The sequence below is a fragment of the Zootoca vivipara genome, chromosome 2 (assembly GCF_963506605.1).
Source record: "Zootoca vivipara chromosome 2, rZooViv1.1, whole genome shotgun sequence".
NCBI lineage: Eukaryota > Metazoa > Chordata > Lepidosauria > Squamata > Lacertidae > Zootoca > Zootoca vivipara.
The window spans coordinates 71,865,212-71,891,969 of record NC_083277.1 but is presented as its reverse complement, the minus strand read 5'-3'; the positions used below and the strand labels follow the sequence as shown (position 1 = coordinate 71,891,969).

At 41.5% G+C, this 26,758-nt stretch overlaps 1 protein-coding gene across 1 annotated transcript in view; it reads right to left on the bottom strand.

The window, feature by feature from the left end:
• Positions 1-9,344: 9,344 nt before the first annotated feature.
• Positions 9,345-26,758, bottom strand: part of KCTD16 (potassium channel tetramerization domain containing 16) — a 151,430-nt gene continuing 134,016 nt past the window's right edge. The window contains exon 2 of the mRNA XM_035108017.1: positions 9,345-9,796. Within this exon, the coding sequence (XP_034963908.1) occupies positions 9,345-9,796 (452 nt within the window). The remainder of the gene's footprint in view (positions 9,797-26,758) is intronic.

Genomic DNA, 26,758 nt, shown 5'->3' with positions numbered 1-26,758 from the left:
CAAAAGGATGACACTTGTTCACTTATGGATTGATAAAGTGAGCAGTACATTTGCAACATACATTTAAAGTTTTCTGTCATCTACTGAAAAAAGTGAACACTCTTCTAAATATCCCTTGCACTTTTGATTTGCTAAGACGCTACCCTGGTCCACTGTACTAACAAGAGTTGGGATGCTTATTTGAGAAGAAAAAGTTAATATGTCAGGGAAGTAACTTAAATGCATTAGGTCAACTCAGTTTTAATGGGCTTGACTAGCATTCGTATTGATGAAAAGTTAAAATGGCATCTAATTGTTGGAAACATGCTAATGGCTACATGTCTTTAATTTACTGTCTGAATTGGCAGGTTCACATTGCTTCAGCAAGGAGAGGCTCATTTTAAAAGTTGTCTAACTCCTTTGCCTGCAAGAACTGTGCAGCAGGATCTGAATATCCCAGCATTCAAGACTTTTAAGTCAGAGATCCATACCTTCCAACGTTTATCCAATGAAAATAGGGATGTCCTATTCAATATTTGTAAGGTGCTGAGCCTATGCCTTGGACTGGCAGGTGTCTTGTGGATCTGTTTCGTGGAATTATGATGATGATGATGATGATGATGATGATATTTTATTTATACCCCACCCATCTGACTGGGTTGCCGCACTCTGAGTGGCTTCCAACATATATTAAAACCTAATAAAACATTAGATCGGACTGGAAGTGTCCCCTGCCAGTCATTGTAGACAGTGCTGAACTACATGGACAAAGGATCGGACTGAATATAAGGCACCTTCCTTATTTCTGAGACCAAAGTCATTGACTGCATTTGCACATCAATGTAAGCCATGAATAATGGTTTACTGTGAGTAAATAAATAACTCCCATTTCACTCTGCCCAGGTGACAAGCAGGATCAAACCATAATCCTTGGCTTTGTATTACAGCTCAACCAGGAATACTCGAACTAGAATTGCTGAGCAAAGAACAAATCTTGGCTTCAGGTCATGGTATGAATGAGAACAGAAACTATGACCATAGCTGCCAAGTTTTCCCTTTTCTCGCGAGGAAGCCTATTCAGCATAAGGGGAAATCCCTTAAAAAAAGGGATAACTTGGCAGCTATGACTATGACCCCCAGTTCAAATGTATTGTGAAGCCAGGAATTGTGGTTTGCTGCTCATGCTTGGGAGTGGGGAGGAACAATGTTGAGGCAATTTAGATGTCCATGGTAAACTATTAACCATGGCTTACTTTGACATGCAAGTGCAACCTCTGCCTGATTCCCTGTTATATATGTGAACTTTTCATAAAATGAATGTGATGAGGTATAAATTAGCACATCTACTATACAAACCATGGAATTGGGTCTGAGGGGACCTGTGCATGGCTGATGTTGGTCCTGCGACCTAAAGAATTAGAAATTTGTTGGGTGTGTAACTACCTATGGTAGAATCCTTGGAAAAATGAGAAGAGTGATTTAAAGTAACCCTCTTGAATGCAGATAAAGCATTTCTGATTGCGAGATATTGGCTCTATTTGAACATTTTCTACCTTTCAGACTGGAACGTACAATATAAGAGACAAATGTTGCTATTTCCTACTCTTCACAAAGCGTTTGAAGATCAGTGCAAGCTGCAGGAGCACAACATTACCTAAGGCTGGCATCCAGTGGTGTTCTTGTAACTGACAGAAGACATTCCTGAGTGGAATGGAGAAGGAAAGGTGTTTTTTTAGCAATCCACCTCCTCACAGCCCCCTACAACTGGAGATGAACAAATTTCCCGATAACAGTTTCTAATTCTTCTAGTCTCAACATCAGTTCACCACATTTCTGCATCAGCCTGTGATTTATTTGTTTGTTTTAAAACAATCCTCACAAGCATTTGTCAGAATTTTTAGTGCATATTTCTGCTGATAGAAACATTTTTGCAAGCCTCTTTGCCTAATATATATATTTTTACAAGCAATTTCCCGCAATATAACACATTTTTGTATGTTGTGTTCACTAATATATGCATCTTGCACACCCTTTCTCTAATATGTGTGTTTTTGTACACATTTTCCAGCTGGAAAACTGGATCACAAAATTTGGAGAAGTGCTTCCTTCAAACAATAGCTGCATTCCAATTTGTGTATTGTTTTGGGAAGTGTGAATTAGGTAGGTTCCCATTAACATGTGAAGCAAACTGGATATCTCCTCATCACTATCTGCAACCACACAATATATGCGTTGGATGGTCTTCCAACCCACCTGAGCAAATTTAGGAGGGCTGGGGACGGGAGCTGAAGGGAGGAGAAGGAATACCCCCCCCCAAAAAGTGCCTTTCTCCTTGTGCTGCTAATGAATGCCTTCCACCAGCTGAGGAAACACCACTGAATACCTCCCTGTGTTTCTTTACTCCTAAGTGAAGAATAACAAAACCTCTGAAGACACCAATATTGTAGGCAATAGTAGTACTGAGCATTTTTCCTCCTCTCCAGAGTGTTTAAGGGTACATTAGAGCCAATGTACTGCTGGGGGTTTGGAAACACCATCATTGGTTTTTATGAAGTGAATAAGTTTCATCCAGAATTTAACTGAGAATCTTTTTGATAATATAAACAATAATAATAGAAACAGCCAATACAATTAGCTGGATCATGTCCTTCTCATCTGCCAGAGGTTAGAAATGATGCCCTGCCACACTATCCTCACCTCCTCTAGGGACCAGGGTAGTTATTAGAGCTTTAGGCTATTATCCCAGTTACGTAAACTTTATCCTCCTGCCCACCCCTCTCTGCATTCTTTTCAAAGATGCCTTTCATTCTCAGTGTTTTATCACAGGTTTTATAAACACTTTAAAAACTCATAGTGAGACTGTGAATTCGTAATGTTCATATTACAATTCATATAAAGAATTTTAATTTCTTCCAGGTGCCAAAGTTCCACTGCCCATACAGAGCTCTTTTGCCTGTAATCATTTACCTTTTTTAAAAAAAAAATGTGAATATTGCATTCACTTTCTTCTATTCTCTCCACTGAAGAGCTCCATGTGTACATGTGTAATGGGGGCTGCATGCATATAGGTTTGCTACTGCTGGATATATATGCATACACACATTTGATATTGGACATTAAATTTTAAGGCTCTTGGGGCAGGCACTGGAAAAGAACAACAACTATTTCATCTAAATCTGGAGGGGAAAGCCACATAAATCATATCTATTCTGGCGCATTTCGTATGGTCTGATTTCCCCCTCCCTGCAGATATTAATCACTGAACCAGCTTGTGTAAAATGAAACCCAGTTCTATTCAACCTCAGAGGAAAAGAAAATATTCTAAGCATTCTACTTCTTCTTCCTTGCTGGCCAAAGGGTTTGTGCTACAATATCCAATAAGCTTATATATAGCGGGGAGGGGGGTGGAGCTGACTGCATTTGAGATTGCAGAGTGTCAGCCACGCTGAGCTTCAGCCTGTACCTCATTGACAATCCAGCATGTAAACTGCAAGACAAATCCCTGTTGAAGTGCTATTGGGCGAATGAGCCCCACATTCATTTTTCTCTATAATTTGCTATTAAGATGAATTAATGCTAGGCTGTCTTCTTTGTGATTTGCAGTGAGAAGAACGGTGAGCCCATGATGATCCTGGGAAATGACTGATTCTTATCAAGAGCCTATAATAATAATGGAAAAGACTAATTTCTTGTTTTCTACTGTTCTGCAGACCTGGCTGGGCGAAGAATCTGTTTCACAAGTCTTGATAGGAAAAAAAAAACAAGACAAAAAAACCCAAAACCTGTCTAAGATGCTGTGCCTTTTTGATATGTTTTCATGCTGCTGTTCATGGAGACACGGCAGAACTCCCAGACTACCTTAGATAGCTTTTTTTTTCTGGTGCCAGCTTAGACTCTGGAGGAAGTATCCAGGAAAGACAGAAGAAAGATAAATGCAAAGAAGAGGAGGTTAAGAACCAGAAGGCAAGAGGGGAAATACCTATGTACTGTGTATGTCTATGGGCAAGTTCAGTTGGGAGAGGAATCAGTTTTCTGAAAAGTACATTATAATTCAAAATGTGAATTATTATGATTATTATTTACATTTCTATACCTGGGAAAGGGTCAAAGTGGAATAATCAAGTCAGGGATGAAGAACCCTTTTTTCTGTTGAGGGCTACACCTCAGGTGCTATCTGCTAGTGACTCTCAATGGCTACTAGCCAGGATGCCTATGTTCTACTTCTCCTGTCAGAGGCAGTATGGCTGTGAATACCAGTTGCTGAGAATCACAGGTGGGCAGAGTCCCCCTGCGCTCATGTCCAGCTTGCAGGCTTCCCACAGGCAACTGGTTGGCCTCTGTGAGAGAACAGGATGCTGGACTAGATGGGCCACTGGCTCCTCTTAGCCAGATGCCTGTGATTGGTGGCACCAGAAGCAAAAGTAGATGGGGTCTGAAGGGGTCTGAGAAGGGGAGGTCACCCTTTACCCTATTCTCTCTTTCAGCCAAACCCCCTTTCCCCTGCCGCCTCTCAATTTCTGCAAAAAAAAAAAAATAGACTGAGGGCCATATGGATCCCCAAGTCTGCAAATTCCCCACCCCTGAATGAAGTGGTCAATGAAATCATGGAAGAAGTTGATCAGGGAAGGTGTGGAGCTTCAGGCTATGCAAAGAGTTTTTCTAATTTGCTTATGCCTTAGGTGTAAGGCAAACCTTACATCTGGGGACTGTGGGAGTCCATTTGATTTCTGTAATTAATTGGATTTGTTTATAGACTTTATTAGAGGAAACTCTACTATGAAGTACATGTAATATTATTACATCTCTTTCTCTCTCTCTCTCTCTCTCTCCCTCTCTCTCTCTCTCTCTCTCTCTGTGTGTGTGTGTGTATACACATACACTCCCACCACTGTGGGCTTGAGCACAGTTTATTAAGATGATGCTGTTTGCTACTTTGACTTCATGTCCTGGCAACCATTAATTGGAGGGAGAAACTGCCTTAAAAATCTTTCAAGCTCAAATAAAGACAAATAAGAAATACATTCATATACGTAGACATCAAATCTCAGTTTGACACTAGAGTTGCTCTTGGTTTGTTCCTGGGACTTTCAACTACCTTCCTTTCAGTTTCCAACTTTTCTTCATTGATTTTCTTCCTAAGATTACAGCACTAAAAAAGCTCTGATTTGTGTGCTTATTTATTGGGCTTATTCCCCACCCCAAGGATTGACAATAGTTTCAAGTTTTGGAGAGCCTCCAAAAACGCTCTCTCACTTCGTCTAGCAGGTCCAGGGGGCTCTTATCAGAGGGACCCCTGCAGAATCCCTACCATGACAGCTCCTGACCCCGGCTCTGCTCACAAGGGCTCCAGGTGGCTTCATCGTTCTATTCTCTCCCTATTTCTCAGCACCAAAATCCATTTTGAATCTGAATAAAAAAAATACACCAAGTGCAGAAACTGGCTCCTCGTGTTTGCACAGTGTTGACTTTGCCACTCTCACTTCCAGTAAGCAGCAGTGTTTCTGCTGATGTGTATTAGTGAAAATGACATAGAAAAATGAATGCATTATATTAGATGGAAGCACATGCAAAAGATGCGTATATTAGGGAAATTTTCCATTAAAATGTGGGCAGATTTTCATGAAGGGGTTAAAAAAAGAGAACAAACTGATGTGGAAATGTACAGAATTGAAATTAGGACTAGGGAGATGAGGAACCAAAGCTCACAGATTCCTTCATCCCTGCACTACACCTCTACTCAATAAGAGCAGTTAAGACTTCATTGAGAAACAAATTTAGCCCTGGCTGCAGATTTATTCACGACTACCTCTCCCCATAAATAATTTAGTTGCAAAATTGTGAGAGAAAATGGCAGCCATAAAACCAGGAGACTAGGCTTCAGATCTGCTGAGAGCAAACACTCTTCAGTCTAAACTGGTGCTACACCCATCATGCACCTTCATCTGGGCTGGGAGATGCTGCTGAGAGACCCTGAGCAAGAACTCAGGCTTTCCAAGCTGATCTGCAGTAAGAAGGAAAAAAAATACTCCACAGTGCTTGGATTTAAGTCAGTTTACTCTAATTAACCTCCAATTAACTAAATCAATGTAAATCCAGGTTCTGTGGTGTGAATGGTTTCTTTAACAGGCTGTTAAAAGTGTCACTGATGCTAAACATCCACTTAGTTACTACTCCTACTACCTCAACTCAATCACAGCGAGAAAGAGACTGGTTTGATTTGTGGCAGGGCTCAGCCCTGGTAAATATTTTCAGTGCCAGGGCTCACCCTGAAACCCCGAAAAGTAAATGGAGATGAAAGTGCCCCAGAGAAGCTACAGAGTGGATTTCCCTCATTCCTAATGACAAAAATTTTTTCCAACATTCCTCAGAATTAGGAGACAGGCCTTGTAGATTGGAAGGTTGTGTTCCCAGATCGACATCCTGACTCTCTTCTCTCCTCTAAAATTAAGCCCAGGCATACCAAACTGGGGCTTATTGGTTCCCACCAGGAATTTGGAAAGCCATAGAATTCTGCCCTGGTCGAATTTTTTAAAAAGCCTTTAGTGTCATAAAATCATAGAATTGTAGAGTTGGAAGAGGGACCCCAAGAGTCATCTATTCCAGCCCCCTGCAATCCAGGAATCTCAGCTAAAGCATCCATGACAGATGGCCATCCAACCTCTGCTTAAACACCTATAATGAAGGAGAGTCCACCACTTCCCAAGGAAGTCAAACAGCTCTTACTGCCAATGAGTACTGGTAGGGTACATGCTTTCAGCACCATTTCATACTGAACCTCCTAATATTTTCCTTCTCGTGCTTCAGACTCCTCAGCACCCTGAGAGCTAACAACTAAGATATGGCAATAATCATGGAAGTTGCACCATCCCAACAGTGGCTGTTGCACTGCTGCTGAATTGGATGGGTCTAGGGTTGGGCAGCACTGCAGGGAGATGCACAGATGCACAAGCAGGAGCGCAGTCTGCTGCTCCCATAGGTGACCTTCCTGCCAGCCCACATTATCCCCATATAGGCAAGCAGGAACCTCACCACATGTGCTGCTCTTGAGTGCTAGGCTGGAAGAGTCAGGTTCATATCTCCACTCAGCCTGAAGCTCACTTGGTTAACTTGCAGCCTCATCTACCTCGTGGCGTTGTTGGTAATAAATAGGATGTAGGGGAAAGAACCATGTTATCTTGAGCTCACCAATCATCACCATCGTCTTTACTGGGAGGTTAAGCCCTGTTTATTACAGCAGAACCTGCTTTCATATAAGGGTGCTCATAATTGGAATAAACTTGTGTGTCTACAAAATAGGCAAAGAGGGTTTGTCTGAAGGGCTGGCCTGCTGCTTAAAGGAGGTAAGTTTCTATTGTATCTCAAGTGCTTTGTGTCTGCACTGTATTCTTCACACATTCCCACACAAGCTTCTTTAGACACTGCCCTCCCATTCTGTCTAATGCTTTTGGTAAAAAGACGCTCATAAGTAAGTGAAGCTCTTCCCCTCAAAGGGAATTTCTTGTGTTCTGAGAAGGCCCTTGCTCTCCCCGCCCCCCATGAATCCCCATTAGCTGAGTGCATTTGGATACTTTTCAATTTTTAATTTCATTTTCAAATGCATGCAGCTAGAAGCGGAATGTTGCCTGTCACTTGAACAATCCATTTCCTGCAAACCGGAGTGCAAAATGCATCTTGTTAGGCCTATAATTTCTTCTAATTGCATCTGTCTCCAAAGGGGATAGGAGCCTGCTCTCCCCCATTTATTTGGGCCAAACACGTTCTTGGCAGCAGCGCTTGGCAAGCCGGTATAAATCAACAACTCAGTGGCTTGACCTGCCTGTATTCTTCCTCCAGAAGAGGAATAATCATCAGCATTTCCTCTTTCAACTGGTTCCTTTCCTTTTCATCCTTAATCTCCTAAATACATTTGATGTTGTGGGGTGGGGTGGGGTGGGGTGAAAGCTCTATAGCATGAGAAAGGACAAAAGAGCAGAGAGGTAGACAAAATCGCCTAACATATTAACAGAGATGCCAGGAAAATGGTATCAAAATGGTCAAAAGACCATTTTATACACAGCTAGAACTGAACCTAATCTCTCTCTCCCCCCACACTTGCCAATTCCTCAACGTAAGAAATGAAGGCTGCAGAAAGAGTCCAACAACTAGGTACAATTAGTGTTGCCATTTAGTTACTTATTTTACCATCCCTGTGCCATCACCTGATATGCTTTTTTTAAAAAAAGGAGGGAGAAATCTTCTCTGGCGTGAAGATAACATGATGGGAAAAGATTTCCTGCTTGATTTCTGCATGCACAGAAAGTCTCTTTTGAAGGCAGGGCCAGGAAAAAAAACCAAAACACTGGCAACACTTACAACAATTCACAATGCAGATGTCTGCCATTTCTCCATGCACACTAGAGTTCTATCAGTTTTTATTCCAGCAGCTCCCCCTCCTGAATCCATGGGGCTACTTTTTAAACACTCCAAGTTTAAGGGATTGGGATGAAAATTGCTGAAAGAGAAACTGAGCAAAATCTGAAGTGTGACAGCACACAACCACTTGGACCCCGCACGTATCTCCCTACTGGAGTGCAGCCATTGGCTTGTCAGATGTTCCTGCTAAGCTGAGTGTAGTCTGTGGCTCATAAACATTCATGGTGTACAAACAGAGCAAATTCAGATCTACCGCTGATATCAAGAGTTGACCCTCCTCTCCAATAAAAGAAGGGGGCAAATACTTATTCTGTACATAATTCTACAGGGGTGGGGAAGAGGACATAGGTCACCCAGTAAGTTCTAGTAGTTCCTTTTTGAGAGTAACACACGGTTAAAAGGAGGAAACGAAGAAAGCTTTTATGTGGCACACAGACATATATACACTCTCTCCTGGTGTAAACCAGCAAGACATCATGTCTTTCTTTCAAGATCATTGACATCTGCCTGTCCCAGCTTCTCTCTCCAAATAAATGACATTAAAGGTGAACTCAAGAAGGCATGCAGCTTAGAAAATCACCGCCCACCATAAAACTCTGCCCGACCATATGAGAATTTTTTTCGTTGGTGGTGCCACCCACAAACATACTGCACATGTTTCCTTAGCTGTGCGTGTGGCACTGCAAGCATATGGCATATGTCAGGAGGTTAACACATGATGAATGCATTGTTAATCCCCCTATCACAGGGAGGATATTGTTATAGTGTAATTAGGAATGCTTTGGTGAAATAGGAAAATTAGGTTGTTGTTCTATAGTGATGGACTGTGGGTCATCGTCATTTTTGTGTGTGTGATCTAACAAATTATTACCATTATTATTTTATTTCTTTATCATGTAAGATCTCATTCTGTAAATTGCAATAAGGTGATTTTCCTTGCCCTAACCCCGCTCCTATAGACGATACTTTCGTAGCAGTTCAGATTGCCAAGGGTGCTTCCTTTCTGGAAACCTGTCTGGGATTTTGATCTTGAGGAAATCCTGGATGCATTTTTCTAACTCTTCCTCAATCGAGAGCTTTTCTTTCGCCGATTTTTTTTTACTAGAGTTGGATTCCCTAGAGCCGGAAGTTAGAGTTCGGAGCAGGTCGCTTTTCCTCCGGATTTCAGACTGCTGAAGTAGCTGCACCGGGCCTTTCTTGACTGGCCTATCCAGAGTCTGTATATTGGACTGGCGGGTGACAGGGCCACAGATGACAGTCTCTTGAGGGGAGCTGGCTTCTGACTGGCTGTCGCAGCTTGAGGTGGACAGTTCATTGCAGGAGGTTCCACTTTCTCCTTCTTTGTCGCCTTTGCCATTTTTACAGCAGCAGTCGCAGTGTGATGAAGACCATCTTGAAGGCTCTCCTGGAAATACAAACAGAGAACGTGGTAAGGACATGCTGCTGTAGACCTGGCAAGATTCAAAGAGACGTACAATGCAGCTTTCATTCATATGCTTGAAAAAAATGATTATATGTCATTGCCACGTATTGAATATATTGGCAGGATAAATGGAGCACACAAATGAGAACTGAGGCTTTGCTGGGAAGAAAAATTACTGGTCTTTGAGGTTTGTAATCAGCCAGCTGGAAAGCCTCTAGCATTAAAGACACACACAACGCAAACCAATGTTTATAACTGAAATCCCCTGACCAGTTACATGCATTTAGGTTCTACTGCAATCAATAGGATTTAAGTGTGCGGAAGTGGGTGCAGCACCGAAGACTAAATATGTCTTAATTGGTTTCTTGATTTGTCATTTTAAAATGCTTAGTTGAAGATGTGCCCAAAGTAATAATCTATGGCTAGAAGAAAAAACTAGAACAGATTAATAATAATAATAATAATAATAATAATGGAAAAATAAAGGGGGTGAAATCATTTGCCTTCTGAATGAAATACTGAGCTAATGATGGATTTAAAATGTCATCTGTCTTCGGAGAGAACATAATCATCACTCCCAACCTGTAGGGACCATAACCGTCATTCAAATCAAGCCAAATTTAGTTTGCTGAGTAGCAGCTTCTTAACAGAGACACATCATCTGCAAGAGAAACTGGGGCACAGTTTCCAGAGATGCAAATGAGGGGACGGGGTGCCTCTTTTGCCTTTCTGTATTGAAAAATAAAGCCAGTTTCTAAATTTCTGCCACACTCTTGTGTGATTAAAATAAACAGAATTCAGAGTGAGTTATGCAGACAGGAACAGGTTTTAGCCATTAGGAGCAGGAAATAGGTTTACCCCCTTCCCCATCATCTGGGACATCTTTTTACTTTCTTCTATATTTATGGAGTGCAGTAAGAGCAGAACCTGACTGTCATCCCTTGTATCAAGGGGCCCCATACATGATATCAGAGACTTCATAAGCAACACAGAGACACCACCGATAATGACAGACCTTCACCGTTATTTTGTAAATTAAGTAATAGCCCAATCCTATGAATCTCTACTCAGAGGCAAGTCCCACTATGTTCAATGGGAATTATTCATATAGACCAACTCATCCCAGGCGAGCAATTTATCATTTAAAAACATCTCCAAGGGGATATACAGGAATGACCAACAGATAATCAAACAAAAATCCCTTATATTATTTTTTGGGGCACCCAGCTCTGATTTCAAAACAAGATCTCATTCAGTTCCCAAGTGAGAGGTGGGTTTTCTGAGCTGCAGTGGAAAAAGGGGATTTGTACTTCATTGTAGGACTGCCTAGTGGCGTCAGGAGGACTTATGCTTGGCGTATGTTTCTTCTGTCATTTGAAAATCACAAACTGACGAAGACTATTTGGAACAGGTGTTCTGGAGAGAACCATGCTGGCACCAAGAATGGCAATTTGGACAGGCCTTAGGGAAGAAAATTGAATTTTCCCTTTCTCTCTGAACAGAAGCTTTTCATTGCCAAATGTTCTGAAACATTTGAATAGATAAGAGTTGTTGGCCTCTTGACTTAAGATTGTTATGCCTTTTTCTAAGGGTTTCTGTGCACATTTGTGCATTTAACTTATTTTTAGCAAACCACTTAGATCACGGGTCACTAAAGTGGTGGCCTGCAGATGCCGTTGGACTACAACTTAAATCACCCCTCTCCATTGGCCATGCTGGCTGGGCAGATGGGAGTGGAGTCCAACAACTGGGGCACATGGGAGTTGGAAGGCACCACACAGGCTACTGCTGTCTTTGATCTTCATCTTCTCCATATATAGAATATTTACATGGACAAGGGAAGACAAGAGGGGTGATGAACTGCACCACTAGTCCTGTCCCCAATAACATGCACTCTCCTGGTCCACCCTCTGTCCTTTGTGAAGTCTGAAAAGGGGTGTTTGACATGTGCACATGTGTAAGTACTTCATATACTGTATTTACACACAGTTAAGCATCCTTTTTCAGACCTTTGGGGTCTATGTGCGATGGATTTGGGTGCAGCAGTGTAATCCCACTCCTCCCGTCTCCATCCGTGCATTGTACGTAGAAAGAAGGTGTGAAGACAGTTGAAACTGAAGGTGTTTCATCTCATTTAGACCATTTCAAGCAGTTAGATGCAAAGCCTCGCTTCCTTAGGAACAAAAACCTCCTTCTTGCGCTAGTCTGAAGAAATCCTTCAAAATATCCAGGGCATTCCCCCCCCCCTCTCAAGACTTCATTGCACAGCCTATCTACAGCTGTTAGGTACATAGTTAAATACAAATAAAGTGGCTGATCCTTTCCCCCCCCCCTCATGAAAAAGCCAGCTGCAGTGGAGCGAAACATGACTTTGTGAGCTCCTAGAGTGTTCATGCATTTTTGAAATACCAGTATGTGCACTGCATATATATATAATCCTCCCACTGCCTTCATTCCCATCTTTCTATGTCTGCAACACTTGTTAACAAAATGCCCATGATTTACAAATGCAGTGGAAAACAGCTTCTCTCCCCACTTCCTACTTGCTCTTCTCTGTTCATGACGAAGGAGCCCCACAGTCTGTGTACTGTGTGGCTAATTTAATTTATAGACCTGCTTTGAGAGTCCTTCTGTGTCTAGCTTGGGGGGGGGGGGAGTCAATAATAGCTAAATTGAATCTTTTTTAAAAAATAAAAAATAAAAACTCTCCCATCTCTGTAAAAGGCATTGCACACAGAGGCTTAGTTAAAAACAGATCATGTGAACTTTTGAAAAATACATCTGTGAGCCTTATCGATTCACAAGTCTTTAGTTTGTAGCTGACATTTTAACTCAACGGTAATTTCCCCCCACTGGAGCTACCTATTGTTTCATTGCGAAAAACAGAGCAGAGTTAGAACAATAATATTCAGAAACAATAGGATGGTTTTTTCCCCAAAATTTAACTGCCAACTTTCAACAGGCTAAAAAAAGAAGGTAATTCAGCAGGAAAATAACAAATAGAGATGGATGTCTTTGGGCTTTTGTCAGATATAGAACAGATATAAATCTTCTCTTGTTTTTTCTCGCAGACAACAGTGCCACATCAAAAGCAAAGCAGGCATGAATGAACTTTCTGAGGTTCCAGCTAAGAATGCAACGCTATAGAATTCCACAGAATAAGCTCGCCCAGTTTCTTTTCAGACCAGTATATATATTCAGGAGAATCAATGGTTAAAGTTTCATTGGACTGCACCATGTTGTTGTTGTTTTTTTAAAAAAAAAATATTAGAGAAAAAAGATTTTTTAAACAATATAAATTTCCAATACATAGCCAATTACAACCCCCTCTTTTTCCCTCCCACCCCTCCCTCTCCCTCACTTTTTTCAATTGCCATGCTAACAATTTTCCTGATTTATTGGCATGCTCAAAAGATTTCTGCTTCACTCTTTTTATTTTCCAACTTATATCTTCATTCACTATCATAGAGTATTGGGTTTGTAATATTTTAATTGCCTGCTTTACTGACTCTTTGTTAGCTTTTTTTGACAGTGCCTTCTCCTGTTCTAAAATTTCTTTTTTCCCTTTTTTCTTTCAATTTCCTCTTAATCGAATTTTGTTGTATAAACAGTGCTCTCATCACCGCCTTACTTGCATCCCAGACCATTTCTAATTTAGTCTGACCCTGGAGGTTTACTGCATGTTTCATTTCAATAGAGGCCTTCCTGGTAACAGTTCCCATATCATGCCCCCCCCCCCCATGTTTAGCTAAAAGGTTTTCTCACTGTTACTATGGTGTATTCAAGGTCACACCTGCGTTTCTCACTCTGCTCAAAAGTGAAAGTATTTCCCCACTCCCAGACTAAACCATAAAATTTTCTCTCACTACTTTTGGACCCTTTTGCCGCTTACCAGAAGAGAGACAGAAACAAAAAAAGACCAAAAAAAAGTAAAAAGAAAGAGTGGATAGTATCAATTTGTTGCAATTCCCCTTCCACCCAAAGGTTGTTTAATTAGCGCAGCCAAGTCCCACCTACCACAAATAGCAGACCATATTACTCAAAACAGTTCACAGATCAAATAAATCCAAAAATGGGCAAAATCCATACAAATACACCATATAAAAATATACTTCTCTTCCACAGTTCCTTTCTTTTCTCAGACAATGGCGGTGAATGAGAGATAGTTAAAAGTTTCTAATTGTAAATCCAATTGTAATCCAATATGTTGATAATCCAATATGTTATGATATATTATAATCCAAGTTCCAGATTTAAAAATTCAAGAGATATGCTTCCAAAGGAGTCAGAGAATACTGAAGAGTTACTTACTGGCAGGTAATATTGCAATAAAATCCCTGGTCTTCAGCAAGCACTTTTAATCCAACCCAACTCCAGCTGTTCCAGGTTCTCTTCCCTTTCTGGGAGATTTCTCCCCTGAAATAGGTAGAGAGTTCTCCTGCTAGCTTCCGTTTGTGCCTCCAAGTTCCAGGGTTAGAAGTATTAATTCCTGTATTTCCAGACCTCTTTTTAAACAGGAGTCTTTTGCTGCTCTGCCAGATATCACCCAGGCTGTCAACTTGTATCTCTGCCCAGCTGTCAACTTGTATCTCAAAGTTACTGTATTGAACAGCAACCAGACATAATTATATCCAATATGTATCCAAAAGAAGGGAAATTTCTTGTATTTCAAAGTTGCTAAATAGTCTCCATTAGCTGCTACTACTATGCTCTGCTCCCATTCACAAAAAGTCCCCTTGCAGAGCCTGTCTGCAGAAAACGGAACTGACTTCCTTTTTAGCTTCCATTTTGCCAGATCAATTAATTTAAGCCTAATTTTTTTCTTTAAAAGCTCTATTTGGCCTCTGGTTGGAAAGTCCCCTGCTTATGATGACAGCATGTGACTTTGGCTGTAGGGTGCAATGGAGCTGTGAGTGGACACAAGCCTCTTCCCTTATCCCCCTCGCAAAAATGGCAGCAGTGAGATTGGGGTTCCAGCGAGTTCTCCAATGCTCTGCTGGACCCCTGGGTTCCCCACTCATCCATGGGGGTGGGTGGGTGGGGGCTAGCTCTGGCGCTCGCCCCAGAGCCCTATCAGCCAGAATCATGTCGTCCTTTCCTCGGACGACATGGAGCGCACCGCCATTTCCTCCACAGCAGACCAGAAGTCCTGGACTGTGCCATTTTGGAATATGTATGAAGTATTGCATGACTGAAAGCTTCACCACATCACAAACATTCCACATTTTGTAGTAGAAGTAATAACTTCTCAGTGTGAGAGCTAGGCTGAAGTCGTCTCCACAATATGCTGCTTTTCTACGGATAGGTCCCACCCGCTACCCAACCCATAAGGGAAGCTTTCAAACATGCTATCCTCCCACTTTTAGTATGAAATGCTATAGTCCAGTAAAATCTTTACCATGTGATTCTGCTGTATGTATAAACTGGCCTTGCCACTGTGCCAGAACAGAAGGAAAATTCCAGTCCCTTGATCTTCCTGCTCTTCTGCAAGTGGATTGTTCCTTAAGACAATACACAGTGACTCTAATCCAGAAATCTAATCCATTAGCATACACAGAAATGAGGCGAGCCCATTGTGGGCTATATGGCAGGAGACTCTACACAAGTGCACATAATGGTTTCTTTCACCGTTGTAGCAACATGTGCAACACTCCTTTGGATCACAGCCACCTATGCTCATAACAATAATTCCTAAGAGATCCTGGTCATGTGACCTTAGAAACCGTCAAATGAAACACTGTTCATATTTGCCTTGAAGCACCAGAAAACTACCATAAACATTTGGACAGAGCCATATATTTTGATCAACAGACACAAAGTTGGTATCCTACATGTTTTAACAAATAGATCTGATGTAAACCACTTTATCCCAATGTCCTCAAGCCAGGGTTGCCATATGTCCTCTTTTTCCAGGGCATGTCCTCTTTTTCATGGGTAAAGTCATCATAGCAATCTATAGTTAAAAGTAGAAGTCGGCAAATGTGTCCTCTATTTTGCTCTTCAAAATATGGCAACCCTATGCATTTTTTTCTGAACTGAAGCCAAGCATTTCAGGATAAAATGGTTGATTATTGTTTATACAAAAGCACTTACATAAGAAAATGTATGTAATTATGATAAATATTTTAACTGATGGACAAGTTTTATGGTGAGATCTGTTGATTGTATCAACAGATTGATTGATTGACTTTATTTATTATGTTAAAGCACAAACCATTTAAGGGAAGGGAAGGTCACACAAAGCATAGTTGCATAAGCTGTAAAACTATTTTGTAGCCTTGATTATGTCTATTTTCACGATTCAGTTCTTCAGTCTGCATAATCGGGATAAATAATCCCCCCCCTCAGTTTAATCCATTTGACTGAATTTAAAGCCTATGCACTCACAACTCTAGCACACCCCATAACAATTTACTTCCTTTATGCCATTAGATCACCCATTTGATGGGGATAAACCTGACATCAAATGTTATTATGCCATGTTTACATTTACCGTAGTTCTTCATACTGGCCATCGTAAGATTGGTCACAAATAGTCACATGGTTATAGTTCCCTTTGTTGGATGGCTAAAACCCTTTAAGTGCAAGGCAAACAACCCAACCTGATGAAGAATTGTGTGTGGGGAGGGGTGCTTTTTCACTTCATGTGTTTATAAATGCATGAAACTTTCAAAATCCATAAATAATTTAATGAGGGAGCTGCACACTTCAGTGCCTTTGTAGGCCAAGTAAGTGATGTGTGCAGAATCAGAGTCTAAACCAAAAATCACAGGAAATGGCTTCCTACCCACATACTGTTCCTGTGCTTACACACTGCCCAATACCAGCGTCCTTATCTACTTTAATCTTAAGCCCAAAAGCTCCCAGAAAGTTTCTCACTTTAGTCCCTAAATCCCAGTGCCTTCACCCTGAAATTGGCCATTGCAACGAGCCGAAGAGGAGGAGGAGGAGGAGGAGGAGGAGGAGGAGGAGGAGGGAGGAGGAGGATCAATACTGCTTGAGTCAAAGAAAACAATCACAATAGTGTCTGCAAGCAAGTCATCATTTCCTTTCCAGTATCCGGGCATCGCTTGGACACATTTTGTGATTCCAATTTCATATGGCCATGGTGAACTGAGGTGGATAGCACTTCTCAGGGTCAAGCCCAGAATAAGGCAAGGGGCAGAATAAGGCAAGGGGCAACAGGAAGAGAGGGTGGGGTGCTGGAGTTGCACGTGCCTTGTGGCTTGCCCTACATCCACTAAACTCTCCTGCTGCCCTCAGGCAGAGAATGGGGATTCTGTTCTGTCCTGTTGATGCAAGATTCAGCTGCCAATCCAGTCAGCATAAGTGCATAGAAGGATGGGGGTATAATTTTGTCTCAGAGAGCAAAAGATCTTCCTTGGTTCTATGGGTTGATGGAGGGAATCAAACTGAATTCTTTGAGTTGAACCAATGAAGTCATCCTGTAGGTGCAAGGCCTTACACTTATACAATGCAATTTCTCTTTCCTCTCCCCCTACTAATGTGCTCTGGAGGGTTGGGGAACCCACCCACCCCAGAACATATTTGGGAAGTGCATGCATTGTGACTATGCATTGTGAAAAAACCTGAATCAACGCTAAGGCTGAGGTTCAAAGAAGAACCAGAGAACTAAAGAACACTGGGTAGATAAAAGAAGCTCAAGAGACCCTGCACTTGGCCGATATCATGATGCACAGAGTTTCTTTAAAGCCACAAAGACCATACAGTGGAACCTCGACTTAACATCCGCCTCTTCTCGCAGACATTCCAAGCTGTAACTGTGGCAAACCCAGAAGTAAACACCGGGTTTGCCATGATTCACGCATGCGCGGAAGCGGCTTCTGTCATCTACGCATGCGCACAATGTAGTATCTCCAAATCCGGGAGAGTTGTGTACAGCTAGTAACCAAATAAAAAACAACAAAGCCAGCGGACCTGATGGGATACCTGACAAAGTCTTCAAAGTGGGTGGAATTGAACTTAGACAACAATTTCACATGTTCATTGAAAAAATCTGGGAGAGGAGATCCCAACAGACTTTAGAGATGCCAAATTTTTCAACCTTTTTTTAAAAAAGGAGATTGAGTGGATTACGGAAACTATTGAGGCATCTCTTTATTAGCTGCGGCCTGCAAAATTCTTGCAAGGATCTTAGCAAACCATCTCCTAATAATATCCGGGGCTACCCTTCCTGAATCCCAAAGTGGTTTTAGACCTTCCAGGGGGACAGTGGATATGATTTTCACTGCTCGACAGCTTCAAGAAAAATGCAGAGAGCAAAACCAACCACTGTATATGGCATTTATTGATCTGACTAAGGCCTTCAACACTGTAAATCATAATGCCCTGTGGACTGTCCTTCTAAAATTGGCTGTCCAGATAAATTTGTGAACATCCTTTGGCTCCTCCATGATAATATGACAGCAACTATCGCAGATAACAATGGCTCTCAAAGCGAACCATTCACAGCGGGATCAGGTGTTAAACAGGGTTGTGTTATTGCCCCAACTCTATTTATTATTTTCATTCCCATGATCCTACACTTTGTCAAAGGGAAACTCCCCACTGGGGTAGAAATCATATATTGAACAGATGGAAAGCTCTTTAATCTGAGTAGGCTCAAAGCAAAGAGTAAAGTTCCCATGCCTTCCGTCATAGAGCTTCAGTATGCTGATGACAATGCAGTGTGTGCACACTCAGAGGATGAGTTCCAATCCAGCCTAAATATCTTCACAGAAAATCACCTCTCTGCAGCACCACAAATCCAACTCAATGGTGTAACGTTGGAAAGTGTTGATCATTTCTCCTACCTGGGCAGTTATCCTTCCACAAGGAAGAACATTGATGCCAAAATCCAGCATCATCTGAGCTCTGCGAGTGCAGCTTTCTCTCGATTGAAGTGCAGAGTGTTCGAGGACCGTGACATTCTCAGGGAAACCAAAATGCTTGTTTACAAAGCTATTGTACTACCAACCCTACTGTATGCTTGTGAAACATAGACCACTTATAAACACCATCTCCAGCTTCTTGAAAGATTCCATCAATGGTGTCTGAAATTTTTTACACATCACTTGGGAAGACAGCCAAACTAATGCCAGTGTACTGGAAGAAGCAAAGACCACCAGTGTTGAAGCAATGATTTTTCAACATCAACTTTGTTGGACTGGTCATCTTGTTTGGATGCCTAGAGAAGTACATTAATCTCCAGACCTTTTTATTTTCCCAAGACTTCTAAATCAAGCTGTAGCTCTTAAATTTCATTGAATATCTGCTCTTTGTTTTCTTCCATCCTACCTGGTGTTGTTTAAATGCTGAGTTTTATTGCATTAGCTAATCATGCTCTCATGAAAAGAAACATTCCATATATGTGGAACCACCACAGAAAAGTTCCTCACTGATCTCACAGCTCTCACTTTTCTGGACATACTCTGGAAAGCTGCTATTGATCTACAGCTATTGCATTATAGTTTTGTTTTAGTTTTGTTTTAAAACCTGGCTCAAACTGAGTAGGACAATATTTAGATATTCATTAATTCATTTATATACTGCTATTTCATAGAAAAATATCAGAGAGGCTTATAACAGTACAGAAAACCACACGATAAAAAACATATTGAAATCAGACACTAGCTATTGTAGAAAGTTGTATTTTTAATTGCCTGCATGGACCTGGTAGAACAGAAAGGTTTTCAGAAGGTGTTTAAAGGTTTAAACAGAAGGTAGCTGCTGAATATATGGCAGATGATTGATGACTGCTAGAACTTTCCAAATAATGCCATGGCACAAGAATAACCATGCCACATTGGAGGAAAAGTCTGTCTTCATCTCCCTAACTACTGTCAACATTCCTTGGCTATATGCAAGAAATCAAAGGGAGAACTCTTACATGACTTCTCCCACAATGGAGGCATTTTTGCAAAGAACGTTCATGGTTTAGGGGTCAAGATGGGGAACATATGCCTTGGAGGCTGCATAAGCTTCCCCTGCCCTGGCCAAGATGCTGCAAATCCTCTTATGCTCTCTCGACCACTCCTCTGAGAATCACTTCCTTTTCTGTGCATGGAATAATTTAGGTGGCAGAAAGAGATGAAATCCTGCAGCCCTGCAAATTCCACCCAATTTGGCACTAGCTCTGCCCTCCATCAACATGTGGCACCCAACTGCCCTTGGCAGGAAAAGGATTCCCACCACAGGTTTAGGAATTCATTTAGACTTTAAAGCATAAAGATTTATATCCATTTTTATATCCCTCAGCTACCGTTTTTCATATATTATTTAGGGTCGAGAAACTCTGTTAATGCAGGTAAGGAAAAGCATACTGCTAATTACAATGTGCAACAGCAGGAAACATATAATGAAGTCTTGTGTGGATATTAACAGCCGTGGCAGCTCAATAGCTATGTCCTGAGGAATGTAGTATGAGGAAAAGCCATTCAAATCTGTCAAAACTAATGAGTGTTGTCTTTCTTATGTGTTAGACACAGGTTTTCCCCACACTAATTTTGTAAGATTGTCCAGTTTCTATTTCTCATATTACAAGGATTACCTAAAGCAGTGTGGCTACGGAAGTTAGGATTAAACTGCTTTGCGCCATGTTACTTTCTCAGATCCTGCTGTGTAGGATTTGGTCGTTTAGATCCAACACATTTGTGAAATTCTACCTCTTGGACTTCACTGTCTCCTTTAAGGTTTCTGTACCTGAATGAAATGTGCAACAGCGAGGATTTTTATCAGGTTTGGATTTCCCCATCATAATGCTGTTCTGATAGGGTAATATGTATGAGGGAGAATGTCTCCTTGGCAACTCTTGAGGGTAAAAGAGCCCTCTTAAGTTCTGAACATAGCACCCTAGCCTCTTAGTTCCCTGCTTCCAAATCTCAGTTTCCTGTTCCAGCATTGATGACAGGAAGTAGGGTTTACCAGGTCCTCTTTCTTCTTGGCCCCTCCCTTCTTCATTCCCATGCTCCCTGTGTCCCCTTCTAGAAGCAGGGTTGACCAATGTGAGGAAACTCATTTAGAAAGGCTGAGGAGACCAAGATGATACATGATCTGCTACAGGATTCTGCTAATGGGAATATAGTGCTGGGACTGGTGCCTCTTTGATACTTCAAATGCACAAACCCCTGGACTTTGACTAAGTCAGTGTGAGACTTGTGTGGAATGTCTTTTAGGGGTGGTTGGGACAGGCACGGGCCATTGACTTTTAATAAGACAGAGTTATTCCATATTGCTATTCAGAGCATGGCTTCAACTGAACACCACTAACATTGCCCCTTTGGGAAGGAATGTGTGCATGGATCAGTTCCCATCACTGCAATTAAGCAGAAAACCGTTCCAGGCTGGAGAACTCCCATAGGCAAGACAGATTGCTGGATCAGGAAATTTGAGTTTTCTAATGAGAAATAAAGCAATGCTGGATATTGTGTTTTGGTGCATATTGATCATTCTGAATTTTTCTATACCAACAACAAGAACAAAGTAAAGTCTCTGGATTTACATATAATTTTGAAAGGTTTCGTAAAGCTCTGAAAGTCTGTTATGCGTTCTCCAATATATGACACTTACTGATATAAGATGAGTTACAGGTAGGTAGTCGTGTTGGTCTGACGCAGTCAAAACAAAATAAAAAAATCCTTCCAGTAGCACCTTAGAGACCAACTAAGTTTGTCATAGGTATGAGCTTTCGTGTGCATGCACACTTCTTCAGATAAGATGAATATGACTTCACCTTCAGATTTTGCCCTAATATTTTTCCTCTCCCCCCCCCCCCCGATGTTAATGGTATCATAATTTTGGCTTCCGGCTTCTATGTGACCTGAGATCCAAGTCAGTATTATTTCCAAACACTCCCTCTCTTAGCTTATGCTAAAACCCCATGACATCATCTTTCTAAGAGAACCAATCTGGCTAACAAGGCTCTTGGATTATAGAAACTTCGAGGAAGAGGAAAAGGCAAAATGAATCAAGCAATATCAAATTAATTGTTATGCAGCATTGCTAACATTTCAAATGGCACTTAAACACGTCACAAATCCCTTAAGATACTTCTATACTGTTATCCTGGCACTTGATCCCTCCTCACAAACCTTTAAAGGACTTTCTCACAGATATGAGGGAATTTTCCCACATGAAATGTGAAAAGGGACTTTTGCAATTCTGATAACCCAAATCATCAAAGAGAAGTGCTTGCAGGTGTAACACCCTTCACTAATATATTTGCAATAATGTGAATATGAGATCATGTCCGCACGTTTCTACTTTGCAATAAGACCTACACCCCTGCAATTCTATTTACATGGAAATTATTTCCTCCTTTTTTCCACTTAAGCTTATTTCTGAAGCAGCCTATTGTTCCCTAACTCTCTGGAAGGGCTCTGATGGACGTGAAGAAGAGACAAGGTTGAAATATTACAATGTTGGTTAATCATTCGCTTAGTCGAGGAAATCTCACTATTAATTACATCCCTGCCATTGGGAATTTATCACAAGGCCATGCACAAATTCCCCTTAGACTTTTTGAAGAAGCCCTGCCAATTGCATGTAGAAGCCACTGAGCGTTCTTTGGCACTTCCCTTCCATTAAGCGGTCCAAACAATTTGGGTTGTGCTTGGCTTAACTTGCTTCATGCTGCCATGATGTTTGACAACACCAATCTCACAACTGTATTTGAGAACACTACTTAATCAGGTTAGTTGGGCCGTCTGTTCCTGAGCAGCTGCCGGGTCTTGCTAGATTGATTCTGTATCCTAGGTGCCTAGAGTGTAATTCTACAATGAGGATTCATTATATTGTTTGTACACAATGACAGACTATGATAAATATGCAATTCGGTTAATTGCTGACTTTTCACACACACACACACACACACACACTTTCTCATTTTTATCAAAATCCAGCATCTTAGCAACCTTCCACTTCTGGGCCTGGACGGTGGCAGTACTCCACATGCCCCTGCCCGCCCTGTTTTTTTCCTCTGAATCTCTCTGAAATTGCTCCTCTTACTATTAGACAGGGAAAGAAGCAGCTTATACTAAATCAAGCTATTGGTCTACCCAGCTCAGTATAGTCTATGCCAGGCACCCCCAAACTGCGGCCCTCCAGATGTTTTGGCCTACAACTCCCATGATCCCTAGCTAACAGGACCAGTGGTTGGGGAGGATGGGAATTGTAGTCCAAAACATCTGGAGGGCCAAAGTTTGGGGATGCCTGGTCTATGCTGATTGGCAGCAGCTTCCCAGGGTTTCAGACAGGACTCTCTACAAGCCTTACCCAGAGATGTCAGGGATTGAATCTGGGAACAAAGCAGACCATGCATCACATGCTCTGCCCCTCCTTGTTGTTAAAGTAGCTCAGAAAATATGTCTATATAATTAGAGATGGCCAAGCTGTTGGCTACTTGACCCCCAAAAGAATAGGGCCCCTTTGAGCAGCCGTATTGACCATCAAATCCCCACAGTGCACATGTGTGTGCATGCTCAATGTTCAATCTGTGTCTGAAGGGTGCAGTTTTGACCAGCCAGGATGCCTCTTCTTGGAAGACAGGGGGGGGCAGAAAGCCACTCACTCATACCCACGAATAACCTACTGGGTTGGGGGGTTAGATTTCAGCTCCATCCTCTGAATTTGCCCCCATATCTTTCCCCCATCCCATAGAGATGAACGGAACCATCCATTCCCATGAGGGTGAGGTAAAGAAGCTCTCATCCAGGACCAGACACACCTTGGACCACAAATTTGACTGTTTTCACACACACTTTGAATTGGCAGTATCCATTCATCTCAAAAGACTTTGAGGTGTGAAAGAGCAGTACAAATATGGGTGGAAATCTGTAGAAATACTGCAATCAATAATAATTGCTAAAATTAATCAGAGAATGCAATCCATTAGACTAATTATGACATGATTTGTATATTTTTGAAACGAAAAATTCTGATATACAGAATTAATCTACGGGATTGCATGAGTTCCCTCCTCATTGCTCACATAAGGGACTTCTCAGGTGGGCAGTACGCCTACCGATTTCGGGGTCACTATGAAGCAATCTTATTATTTGTCTCGCTACCTCATTTTCCTCATGCAAAGATCTACTTTAAAACATTGCATACCAAGCTGGGCTTTTGAGATAGAATTTTACCACTGCATAATGTGTTAAGATCCTGGAGTGGAAAAGAGGGTGCCGGAGCGCAAATTAGTATTATTACGTCTAGTTGAATCAATGGTATATTCAGACATGTACTTGGCAAAGTGGCTTTTCACACCTCCTTTGGAAGAGAATGACGCTCCCGCTGTTTCAAACGCAGTGCTTCCAGGGCAAATTTAAGCAGCCAACATTCTTAAAACCCAACCTATACATTTATCCGTCAAAAATGCATTCACCAGTTAAATGAATTCACCCAGTGAAGCACAGAGGGAAAATGACTAAATGCAAGACCCTAGCAATTTAGCACATTTCTATTGAGAAAAAGTGTTTGTGAAGTATTTTGAAATTCTGGTTTCATTGTAAGGCCACTCTTATATTCTTTGTGCTAGCTTGAGAATCTAATTCTAATCATAAGCAGATGTATAAGGTACCAACATTGGTTCCTACTAGATTTACACTGGTTCCTTTAGGATCGGAATCAGACATTGCATGCTTGGTAACAAGTGAGATGTAAAGAAAGACTGTTCAGTGTCAGAACAAATATATGGGGGGGGGGTGTTCCCAAAATCCCATGCAGTGTTCTCTTTCAAGTTTACATGCTATAAGTAAGGTAGAAGAATATGCCATGACATTGTTTTTTGTCTGTATCCACTGAAGATTTGCAATACAGTAGATGATTCTCAGACCTGTGTGACAAGGAAATCTGATGATACTCAAAGAGAAGCCAAGATTTAACATTGCCTCTACCACCGAAGGAAGGCAGGGGGTGTAAATAGGTTTAAATTGAGCTACAAGTTTGAGGATTTGCTGGTAGGGGCAACATAACAACAACTCAATAGGCAACCTAACAATGAAGACCTATCTCAGCTTGGGAATTATTATTATTATTATTATTATTATTATTATTATTATTATTATTATATTTATTTATTTATTTATACCCTGCCCATCTGGCTGGGTTTCCCCAGCCACTCTGGGCAACTCCCAACAGAATATTAAAAACATGATAAAAGGTGCCTTGCAAAGCCCCATCTGCTATATTTACACCCGTCCCCCTTCCCAAATGGAAGCAAAACCATGAAGGTTGCCAGTTGGACAGTAATTGTGGAAGTGGGGCATGTTAGTTAAAAGACTGAGATCAGAAATTTATCTTCTCAGGGCCCCCCATATTGCACATGGTGCAACATTTTAAAAATTGCATGTTCTCAATCAATCTTAAATAAAGATAAGGTACCCTGCAAATTTCAAGTTCTGCAGAAAGCCCGGGTGTGGAGCATATGCTGGTGATAATGGGGATAATGACTACGCTGAACACTGGCCGATAAAGGTCACATTTACATGATGCATGCCCAGCCCTTGGGGCATACATGAGAAGCCACAGTATTGTTCTGTAAATTACATATCCATTTTTAAAAGTTCAAGTCAATTTCAGCAATGAAATGCATCAACTGGCTTCCAGCACAACAGCTGCCCCCTTGGAGCACCGACTTGCAGGAATGCAGAGTCTGCAGGCACAGAATAGGCCCATAAGCTCATCATGATCTCAATTTAAATAGTAAGCAGTAGACCATTTTCGGGGGCAAGGAAGATCACATTTGCATATGGTGAGCTGGATAATTTCTTTTTGCAACTCAGATATTATCAGCCTTCAGTAGCATCACTAATTATTTGTTGTTTGGGGGGGTGAGGCATGGGAATCAGAAAGTGAAGCATTGGAAGAGCCAGAAGATTACTTTAACAGAGTTGTGTATGAATAAGCCTACGGGTTCAGTTAGGGGTTAGAAAATGTTCATCCCTATTAGAAAAGTGGAACAAGTTATTTGCTAGGAAAACTTATTTGAGCATTGGGCAGTGGGCGGATCCGAGGGAAGCCCACCGTCAGCTCCATTGGCTCCGCCCCCTGGCACAGCCCATGTCCCAGCCTGCATCCCCATTCGCCAATACACATGCCCCAGCCACCTATCAGGAAGGGCACTGCCGTTTGAATTCTACCATCAGGGCCCCAGTGTTGCCTCTTCTGTCCAGCAACAACCCCGCACCAAGAGAGGTGAGCGGACTTGTCACAGGGTCAGTCGAAAGATGGATGAATCAGCCTGCACCTGGTACTTAGCACTTTTACATGGGATTATTCAGAATTATATTTCATTCTGCTTCTGAATGAATCTGTGATTTATTTTTTAAAAAATAATCAATATCTAAATGTGTGTTTAAAAATTCAACACGAATATAAATATGGATCTAAAATGCATTTTCTCTCAAAATAAACATTTTAAAATGTGTTGTGATATATTTTGGGTAGAGAACCAAATCAAAATCTGGAAAGCACAGAGTTGTATTCATAATGATCAAATTCCCAAAGCATCTCAAGATCAACCTACCATGCAACATCATCAATGCCAGGTCTTGGCTTGGGACCAGAATAGTAACAATGATGGCATCAACTGGGTTTCTGAGAAGAGGACCTTCTACAGCCAGGGGAAGCAACAGCAGAGAAGGTCCACTCTCATACATCCACATAGTGTACAGGGGTCACACAGGTGAGATGCAGAAGGGTGCCTGTAGGCAGGAATGCAGATATCAGAATTGCATAGATATTCTTTCTTCTTTACTTATATTATACACTTTGTGTGTAATGTCATCTATGAACCAGGCCCATCAATAGAGATGATAGCTTAGCAAGAGGGAGCAAATCAACATGGGTCCTTTCCCCATTGATTATTATCTACCCACTACTACCTGCTATTCTTATTGTGGCTTCAGTAAAAATATAAGTGCTTTGCCTTTATAATTTTTTTTCTAT